This window comes from Polistes canadensis, unplaced genomic scaffold (genome assembly GCF_001313835.1).
Source record: "Polistes canadensis isolate GaletaPanama2010 unplaced genomic scaffold, ASM131383v1 scaffold_83, whole genome shotgun sequence".
NCBI lineage: Eukaryota > Metazoa > Arthropoda > Insecta > Hymenoptera > Vespidae > Polistes > Polistes canadensis.
In genome coordinates this window covers 462,452-473,162 of record NW_014569630.1, presented here as the reverse complement: position 1 = coordinate 473,162, position 10,711 = coordinate 462,452, and the positions used below count along the sequence as shown (strand labels likewise).

The window sequence follows — 10,711 nt, the reverse complement described above, 5'->3', positions numbered from 1 at the left end:
TACATATATACATATATAAATACGTACATGTATATGTATATATATATATATATATATATACACATATATATGTACCATTAAAACATGAAATCCGTTAATTCATGAAATAACTAACTAAACCATGAATTGATTATACTGATCTATTAAAACATGAAAGAAAGTAAAATTACATACTTCAATTAGGTAATATAAGAATTCAATAAAACAGCACACGACTAACAGAACATTGGTTTTCAAAGTAAATAAAAAAATATGAAACGGATAATTATAAACATTGTTGTAAAAAAAAAAAAGAAAAAGCAGATTTTAAAGATAAATCAAACTTCAATTTCATACTTTCTTTACTAGCTTTTTAAACGATTAATTATTTTGGAAGGCTTAAGTTTTTCATGAATTAACTAATTGTTAATTATATACTTTGAAGGTAACATATATGTATATATATATATATATATTTGTGAACATACTCATATATACGTGTCAAATTATTTATTTCATTGAATTCTTCGATTCTCTGCTCGTATAAACGAATTGTTACATTAAAATTACATTAAAAAGAAAATGAAAACAACGTACACGTGGGTGGATTGAAAAGTTTTATGCTTGACGTAGAAACAATTTGCTTTTGGTCAACGATTTTTATTTAAAAATAATAATAATAATAATAATAATAAACGTTTTGTTCTTTTCTATTGAAGCCCAAAACTTTTCAACTCGCCCTCTCGCATTTTGTATCAAAGTGCAAACACGAGCACAGAATCATTCCCAAATTTTCAATTGTTCCTATTTATCCTTACTCTTTCAATTGTTTTTCCTCTTTTTATGAACATACCACTCATATATATATTATACATTATATATATATATATATATATATATTATACATTATATATATATATATATTATACATTATATATATATATTATATAATACGTGTAAAATAATTTATTTATTTCAACTTATTCGATTCTCTGCTCGTATAGAGTAATTAATTGTTATAATAAATTACATTAAAATATGAAAATTAAAACGACACATGCACGTTGATGGGTGGGTGGGTTGAAAAGTTTTAAGCCTAACATAGAAACAATTTGTTTTCTTTCGGTCGAGGATTTTTATTGAAAAAAAAAAAAAAAAAAAAAAATAAGAAAAATAAACGCTTCTGTTTGTTTGTTAGGGCTCAAAACATTTCAACTCACCCTCGTATTTTTTTTGTCCATTTATTTATCGTTGTCCGTCACTTCCTGCAACTTGGCAATAAAAGTTAGAGTCCGTGTACTTTTGCGATGGATTGTACATTTGCCATTGTATAATAGCGAATATAATTTATACTAAAGTGCAAACAAACGAGCACAGAATTATTCTCATTTTTTCAATTGTTCCTATTTTGTTATCCTTATTTTTTCAATTTTTTTTTTTTTTACCCTATTTATTTATCGTTATGTATTTTTTGATTGTTGTTCGTTTCCTGCACTTTTAGCAATAAAAATTAGGGTTCGCGTTGTACGTTTGGTATTGTACAATAGCGGAGTTTTATGCAGGTGAGGATAATTAGATGTCACAACAATAACAGACTACTGTCAAAATGTGTATGAGAATCATTCGTGCTTAAAACTCGCGTGATCTGATGGTTTATATATATATATGACACGAGAACGACAAAAGAGGAGGAAGTAGAAAAAGAAAAGGAGGGAAAGGGTTCATCCGGTCGGAAGAATTTAAAAGAATGTTTCATATTTTACCGAATTTAACGAACATTCTTAAGAAAATGTAAAAAAGAATTATTATCATCTAATCCTAAGACAATGACCTCTTTTATATATTTTTTTTTCATATCATTTGCCTCTTTTTATCATAGTAAATATTGTATGTTTATAGTTATTTAACAAATATATGATTGCATTATTAAAAAAACAAATTAATTGTTTCTAAATTTATATATAAAAAATAAAATTACCTTGTATATAACCCTTTAAGTAAGTTAATTACCTCTTACGAATATTTATTTTATTATTATAAATATTCTACTTTAATACTAAACCTATATATATCAGGTGTATCTATTTATGCAAAAGTTATATTTTTGACTATTTAATTGGTATTGGCTTAAACAATTCATTAAATAATACAATTTTGATATATATTGATAGAACAATATTAATAGTTATTGTTCTAAAAAGTTAAATAAAGAAAAGCAATAGTATTGAACATGCGAAATTTAAAGTATGAATTTAAAACAGATCATTTTTGTAACAATCTGTATATTAACTCTTTCACTGCTAAAACCGTTACAATGCGTTTTTCAAATACTTTACTACCATATTGGATCCGTTAATTTACAGATAATTACTATCATGTATAGGTGCATTCAGCAGTGAAAGAGTTAAAAAAATCTCAAAAATTAATAAAATAAAACGTTTAAACATACATACGTATCGTTTATGTTAGATAATAGAATAAACTTCAAGTTACTCAGCTTGCTGTTAAATCACACTTACTATGCACTACCTATAATCAGAAAATTATGTAAATACATTATATACATTTTCGGATTCCTATAATTATATTAATTAATGTTAAATAAACAACGATTCTTTTACGAGTATCGAATTTCAAATTCGAAATCAATTACTTATCTTTCTATGAAAATAAAATCAACTTACGTTTATCCCTTAATGACTGCTAATTATTACTAATCTTCTGTAATTCTCCCGCGTATTTTACAATTAATTATGCCTCGTTAATCTATTTGATTTCGTATGAAAAAATATAACCAATCAACGCACAGTATGAGAATTCTTATGAGTGGTCACGAGATTTTCACAACAACCAATCAGAAAAAAAGGAAGTTAAGAGATAGATAGCGCTTTATACAAATCTAGTAAAAATATGTTAGAATTATCTAAATTAAATATCATAATTAAAACACATTATTTAATAAACGATAACGAATTTGAACAGTAATTTAAATCCAAAAAAAATAATGAAATATATGTAACATTGATAATTCGAAAAACAAGATAAGAAAGACACAATAAGAAAAAAAATATCCCAACGTGATGGCATTTTCCGGAAATTACATTGAACCCGATCTAGGGACTTTTATATTAACATTGTCGCCATTTTCAATATAGTACACGATACGTTGATTACTTAAATAAATCTAAAAGGGATTGAATATTATTTGTTTTTGTTCGTTTTGTGTACATAATAAAAAATGAGTGGGAAAGAAAATTCAACGACGGTAGTTAAACCTACGACGGGGACTAATATCAAATCTTATGGAAAAATCGTATTGACTCTACAAAATTGTCTTTTACCTGAAGAAAAACTTGCTTCTACACCATCGCATTTAGACGGTTTAGATGCTGAAACTGAAACAGACCTTCGGATATTAGGATGCGAATTAATACAAACGGCCGGAATTCTCTTGAAATTACCACAGGTTAATATTATTATTATTATTTTAATTATATTCTTCTTTTAGGAATTTTCTAACCTCTAACTAGATTGTTATGTATATATACAAAACTTTCGTACGATTTAAAAAGTGGTGGTTATACAATAAATTATGTTTATAGTTAAGCACAGTACAAAAATTGTAAGTAAATTCCTCTATTACGAAGTTGAACTGCGCGAGAATTGTATATCTAATAAAAATCTAACGTACAAATTAAAGAAGAGGAAGGAGAGAGAACATGATACACGTCACGTTTTCTTCACGTATCTTTCATGATCTCTGCAACACACGTTATAAATGGTATAATTACATTTGAATTATATACATTATATATTGTACGTATTTGAATCTTTTTCTTATTATTAGCATGGCAAATAAGATTAAGTTTGGTACAACCCGTTCTATATGAAAGTAAGTGTAATAATATAAGTAAAAACAAAACAAAAAAAAAAGAATTATATATTTTCCTCCTAACGATAGAAGTTTCCTCAGTATAACGCAGTTATACTATTTATTTAGATCATTTAAAAATCTTTAGTTCAGTGTTTTTCAACTGGTGGTCAATGTAAAAAAATTTGAGTGATCTACAAAAAATAGAATTCAATTTTAAATTAAAATAAAAACTGAATGATCCCAAGAAGAAATCATTTATTAATAAATCAAATTTTGAACTTAGTTGTCTCTCGTATTTGATTTTATAATTATAGTTAATTTACTTTCGTATAATTTTGAAGATTACTTTGATTACTTTATGTTTCTTTTCTATAATTCTTTGAAAAAATATATATAGTACATTAAATTTGTAACGTGCTACAATCATTATATTTTACTATAGAAACAGTCGCTCATTCATTTGTTTGTACAATGTGTAATAACAAAATATAAAAATTTATTGGTTCATAGTATGTAATCAGTTGGAAAACACTACTTTAATTCATATATCGATCTCATTTTCATAACAATACTCAATATCAAAATAAGAATAAACTTTTGTCCCTAAATTTATATTTTATAGGTTGCAATGGCTACCGGACAGGTGATATTTCAACGGTTTTATTATAGTAAATCGTTAGTGAGACATAACATGGAAACAACAGCTATGGGTTGTATCTGTTTAGCTTGTAAAATAGAAGAATCACCAAGAAGAATTAGAGATGTTATTAACGTCTTTAATCACATTAAGCAAGTTACTTGTCAAAAGTAAATTTGGTTTACTCATTGAATTAAAATATTATTTAAAAATAAAAATCTATAATAAATGTATTGTATTTTTAAAAAATGTAATTTCATCTTTTTCAGGCCGATATTACCAGTGATACTTGATCAAAATTACGTAGCATTAAAAAATCAAGTTATTAAGTCAGAGAGAAGAGTATTGAAGGAATTAGGTTTTTGCGTACATGTCAAACATCCGCACAAAATTATAGTAATGTACTTGCAAGTTTTGGGTTACGAAAAGAATCGTGCTCTAATGCAACAATGTTGGAATTACATGAACGACTCGTTACGCTCGGATGTATTTCTGAGGCATCAACCAGAAACTGTGGCATGTGCATGTGTTTATTTGGGTGCTCGTCAGCTTCAACTTCCTCTGCCAACTTCACCATCGTGGTTCTGTCTTTTCAAAGTCAGCGAGTCTGCAATAAAAGATGTATGCCGTCGTATTTTAAAGTTATACTCTAGACCACGAGTAAAACCAGAACAATTGGAAAAGAAAGTAGAAGAGTTACGTCGCCAATATGAAGAAGCAAGGACTAAAGCTCGGGGTGGCGACGTTGACAGTCACACACCGAGTCCACCATTGCCGAAACATCACAATGCTTGGGGTGGTTTTATTAGTCGCAGTGGTACACATGCTGTACCTGAAAGAACTAAGTCGCCCAGGTAAGAATATAAAACTTTTATAATTGTTTTATAGTTTCGCAATAAATACTTTTTTTTTTTCGTTTGTTTTTTTTCACAGACGTTCTAAGTCAACCAGTACTTCCCCGTCAAAAGGAGAAGGAGCAAAACATAATAAAAGAAAGAAACATGTTAGTAGAAGTAGATCCCGCAGTCATAGTCATGGGAGATCTCGTAAACCTAAAAAAGCACAACGAAGGAGATCAGGTAGTCACAAATCTTCACATAGTCGTTATAGATCCCATAGTCGTTCTCGGGAAAGAGATTCTGAAAAATCAAGTAAACATCGTAGTAAACGTAGAAGACACTAAATAATAATTGACTTTAATTACTAAATTAATATAGATATCTAATTGAACAAAAGAATATGGATAATTCTATGATAAAATTTTATCTTTAAAGAGGAATAAGAACTTTTGCTTTAAAAAGTTGTAACGTTTGTAATTTGTAATCTTTGTAAATAAAACGTCATTTTGAAATATGCTATTTAATTATTATAGCTTAACGAAAAATTTATAAAGATATATTGTTTTATTTTATTTTATTTTATTATTTAATAAAAATTATCGACCCTAATTTAATATCAAATTGTCATTTATTATACCTATTATTTAATTAAAATAAATCACTTGTTAGATATACGTGAGAAGTTAAAAGTCTGAATTCAAAAAATGAAATTGATGAATTACATATGTGACTTAACCTTTAACGCTTCGCACTGTACCACTGCCTACCAGCAACAATGAAACGTAGTATTTTTAGCGTAATTTGAAGCGTTAAAAGTTAATTGCCTTAAACCGGATACGTGACGTAACGTAATGGCTGCTAACCTACAAAAATTTGAAATTAAAAAATATCTATATGTAAAATTAAACATTATTAATAAACACATTTATAATTGATCTCTTTATTATTATATATAATATAAATGAAAAACTATCAAATAGATATAAGTAATGAAAAGTAAGATAAATAGAAATAAATAAAAACTGAAGAACAATTCATAAGGAAGTGGCTATCTCAACGAATAATATATTCGGCATTTTAGATAAAAATAAAGATAAATTGAGTATTTAAAAGTTCGTTTGTTTCGTTTATATTTTAATAACGGAGCTTGATCAAGGAAGACGATCGCAGTGTTATAAATGTGTCTACGTATATACGTTATGAGAGGATGATTTCTATTGCCACTAGAAACACTAGTGCACTACTTGTTTCATTTGTTTATTTATAAAATCACACGTATTTAAATCGGAACTTCTGAACACCACCGCCGCCCTTGTGGAAAATTATCGTACTAAGTATTTTTTTATTTTCAACAACACAAATTCGACGAAAACACGTATCTCGATCGTCCTCCTTGTATATAGGCTTCGTGATTTTAATATTACAACTTTACAGATAATATTAAAGTGCATATAGATATTAAATATTAATTCCTAAATGCATTTAAAATTGTAAGGAAAGTAAACGTAGATGGCGCCAATGTAAATGTTCACAAGTATTCGATTGGATAAAGTTGCGATAGATTCTGACGTCACATCCCAGTTTATTCATTAAATCGAGTTATTTGATTTAATCTTACCGTTATCCTATCTATGTAATATTTAGTAAGCCTTATCAATTTCTCTAGTTGAAGTTCCGGTGATTCAGTGAGTGTGCTTTTTTCAAACATGGGGAGGTTACTTTTTTGAAATAATATGTTGGAATTCGAAAGCCGGGTTGTCGTAGTGTCGTTAAGTTTGTTGAGTGGGTGTATATTATTATACAACGCCTGGGGTCCAGTCCTCGCAGTAGTCATATCCTTATTTCTAGTGGTTTATGTTTGCTATTCCTTGATCACTAACGATAGCTTGCTATCGCCGCATGCATATTTTTTTCTTAATTATTTCAAAGAAACCGCTCTAGAATTGAAGATTGTTATAGAAAAATTTATAGTTTATCTATTAAGATATTTTAATATTATCTGGAGTAAAATTAAATACTTCTTCGGAGTTAGTTTATCAACAGTTAAAATGAAGAGTCGAAGATCAAGTGGATATCAATTAAGTAGTGATACTACTTTTAATAGTAGAAACACATCAAGATTTGGTATTATTCCACAATTAAGTCCAATCCCTCGAACTTCCCATAAACAACATATTTCTGATATATCCAATGTATCTGAGAATAAAATCAATCAGGATGACGAATACCAATCACATGATTCAAGCAATAGATACAACAAATATACTTCTACGCTGTTATCTGTATTGAAAAAAAATGAATTACATAGATTAGAACCGGATACGTTAGAGACTAGTTTACCATCACCGAGGAAAAATTCTCCCATGTTTAATCAGAATCATACTCTAACACGTGGTGAAAATAACACATCGTTCTCACCTGAGGGATCACCATGGGGAACTAGCATTAGTCCCAAGATGAGATCTAAAGCAGGCGGAGTTAAAACTGTGCAGACAGTTGCTGGACCATTGTTGGCTTCTACGAGATATAACATTGATCCTAAGTAACTAATTTATTTTAATTATTATTATAATTTGACAATTCATTCGCATTGATATTTTCTTTATATGATAGGACATATACTGATATAACATCACCAGGATTAACATTGAGGTTAACTAAATATGCTGCTGAAGCTAATAATAAATTGACTCACCAGTCGCAATACAGCGCCGGCCAGTTTCCAAAAGTTAATCTCCATGCCAGTCCTATTCCTCTGATCAATACAAAATTTGCTAAGACAAGAGGACCTGTTACAGTTAGGGTCGCACCACCAGAAACTACCAAGTATTCCCCTCAAGAAAGGCAGAAAATTTTGTCTGATATATGCCAATCAGAAAATAAATCACCATCGAGTGTCGTACAAGTTCTAAAAGAAATATCATTGAAAAGACACGCATCCAGAGAAGATGTTACAACTGATATAGTGAAAAAGCAAAGAACTGATAATATGTTAATAAATGAAGTTGACAATTTTGAAGAAACTAAACAAAAAAGAGGTAGAGAGGAATCACCTAAATCCGACGATGATAATTTATCCAAAAATCTTAGACCTACTAAACGTAGTAAAACACCATCCTGCTATGATATTCTACGTTCGCTAAGCTCAAGTATTCATGTCGCTACTGGTATTAAAAGAAAAGCTGGTATGCACAATATTTTTTTTGTCTATATATAATTAATGTATATAATTATTAATGAACGCTACTTCATTTATCAAATTGTATATTCTAATATGATTTTAGTTGACTGTTCCCGTTGTGGAACTCCTGAGTTTGAAAAACATTTTAAGTCTTTGAAAGATTCGCAACATGAAGATTCACATTCTCATATTGATCTACAAATCATAAATAAAGAAGATATAGATGCTCTGAATGAGAACAAAAAGCGATGTGCAAGTTCACATTCATATAAATCTTTAAATAACACGCAAAAACAATCTTGTGTTAAAGGAATTCTTAAGCCTTTTAGTAATACGAAGAATTATAGTGAATCCAAAGTTGTTCCTACTAATGAAGAAGATATCAAACCTTATGAGGACGAGGAAGAAGATAATAATAGTTCTTTAACCACAACTAAATACACAGATAAACTTTTTATGAAAGAAGAACCAAAAAGAAATGACAAGTTAAAATCGTTCGAAGAAGAACAAAAGCACTTAATCGATGCTGGTTTTACCACAAATGATATAGAAGAAATTAAAAAGAAAGATATAGTAAACATGAGACAAACTAGTATGCGAGCAAGATTACAAAGTATGTTTGATGCTATATCTGGTAAAGGTGAGTATTTATAGTTCTCGTGATTATTTTATTTAAACAACACGATTTAATTTCTAATACACTATTTGATCATATTTTCAGCAGCTAGTGGAATTAATCCTGATGTTGTAATTCAGGCGGAAGAAATTAGTGAAGTAGCACCTGCAATCTCTTCTTCTACAGATTGTGCTACTCTCAATTCTATAACAACGACAACTAACGTTAATACAACACCTATTATTACATCTGCTTTAGCACCAACACTTACTCCATCTAAAATATTATCTAATACTAAGCCAGTCAAACATATAACATTTAACTTACCAAATACAGAAAATATATCTGGTACTAAGGAACAGAGTACAAGTAATTTAGTATCAGATGACAAGAATAAATCAATAATTACTTCTGAAACATCAATTTGTAAAACGGATGCTACACCAACATCACTAGAATTAACTAATATGACGACAAAAACAAATTCGCCTTCTGTTACGACAATTTCATTCATAATACCTAGAAAAACGGTAACAGATACATTACCAGTTACAACATCAGTTACTCCAGTAATTGTATCACCAGTAGCCTCAAATGGGATATTAAAATCTAGTACTTCCATTATAAATTCTTCTACAAGTTCTACAAATGTACCATCAACAACAGTTATACTGTCAATACCTTCTACTTCTACTAGTCTCTTTACAAATAAGAGTACTATCGCTAATACTGCAACATCACCATCATTTTCTGATACAACCAATATCAAAACTAGCATTGGCAAATCTTTCTTACCTAATGTAACTAATACAGGATTTACAATGAGTACAGATTTCCCTAAATTTAATTTTGGCAATATTGCTAACACTACTGAGTCAACACAAATAAATACTGTCTCTGTTCAAAATACGACCAGTAGCTTAAGCTTTACCACTGATATAAAAAGTATGTTTACTGCTCCAGCTAATGTTGGTTCGATAACTGCTGGTAGTGGTGGTGGTGTTGGTGCTGCTTCAGTTTTTCCAAATATTGCAGATAATTCTACAAGTAGCACCTTTAAAAATTTCTCAACTACTACAACAAGTTCAGTACCATTCATATTTGGAAGTAATACTGCATCGACGCCTAAAACTGAAGTTTCTTTATTTAATACAACAACAAGTAATGCTCCTAGAACATTTGGGATTTCTGGAATTACCCAAACTATTCCAATATCTAGTAACACATCTATAATTCCAAATAATCCACCTACGACAACCAATACGATATTAAATTTGACAAGTAGTACATTTAGTGGAAATGCATCTAGCGGATCTACGACGTTTACGTTTAGTACTACAAAGCCTATATTTTCATTTGGAACATCAAATGCATCAACGGCGGAAAATAAACCAACATTTTCCTATAACACCAATGCATTAGAAAACTCTACTGGATTGCTAGGATCAACTAATACACCAGTTGCATCTACTACAAGTAATAATACAACTTCTGGATTTAACATACCAGGTGTTACTTCATCTACGCAATTTTCTACTACAACTGTTTCTATGTTTAATACACCATCAACTACAACTGCATCTAT

The 10,711-nt window shown here is 29.2% G+C and overlaps 2 protein-coding genes across 5 annotated transcripts in view; both read left to right on the top strand.

Annotated features, from left to right (window-relative positions):
• The first annotated feature begins 3,112 nt into the window (after positions 1-3,112).
• Positions 3,113-5,853, top strand: LOC106786819 (cyclin-L1). 3 transcript variants are annotated; one of them, XM_014748615.1, is made up of 6 exons: positions 3,116-3,445; positions 3,582-3,760; positions 3,827-3,871; positions 4,476-4,660; positions 4,760-5,344; positions 5,424-5,853. In XM_014748615.1, exons 3-6 carry the CDS (start codon positions 3,866-3,868, stop codon positions 5,671-5,673), a joined length of 1,026 nt encoding a protein of 341 aa, XP_014604101.1. In that variant the 5' UTR covers positions 3,116-3,445; positions 3,582-3,760; positions 3,827-3,865; the 3' UTR covers positions 5,674-5,853. The 3 variants fall into 3 exon arrangements, with proteins under 3 accessions (XP_014604100.1, XP_014604101.1, XP_014604102.1); XM_014748616.1 differs by lacking the exon at positions 3,827-3,871; XM_014748614.1 differs by lacking the exons at positions 3,582-3,760; positions 3,827-3,871 and having other exon boundaries at positions 3,113-3,445.
• A 1,087-nt stretch (positions 5,854-6,940) lies between these two features.
• The window catches only part of LOC106786818 (mucin-5AC-like), a 5,267-nt gene continuing 1,496 nt past the window's right edge, over positions 6,941-10,711 (top strand). The window contains exons 1-4 of one of the 2 annotated variants that reach the window (XM_014748611.1): positions 6,941-7,871; positions 7,943-8,514; positions 8,614-9,150; positions 9,232-10,684. In XM_014748611.1, the coding sequence (XP_014604097.1) occupies positions 7,063-7,871; positions 7,943-8,514; positions 8,614-9,150; positions 9,232-10,684 (3,371 nt within the window). In that variant the 5' untranslated portion in view covers positions 6,941-7,062. The remainder of the gene's footprint in view (positions 7,872-7,942; positions 8,515-8,613; positions 9,151-9,231; positions 10,685-10,711) is intronic. The other variant, XM_014748612.1, reaches the window with a different exon arrangement.

Coding starts and splice junctions, on each gene's coding strand:
- LOC106786819 (XM_014748614.1), top strand. CDS start 3,218: ATGAGTGGGAAAGAAAATTCAACGACGGTAGTTAAACCTACGACGGGG. Junction 3,446..4,475: donor TTCTCTTGAAATTACCACAG/GTTAATATTATT, acceptor TATATTTTATAG/GTTGCAATGGCTACCGGACA. Junction 4,661..4,759: donor AAGCAAGTTACTTGTCAAAA/GTAAATTTGGTT, acceptor CATCTTTTTCAG/GCCGATATTACCAGTGATAC.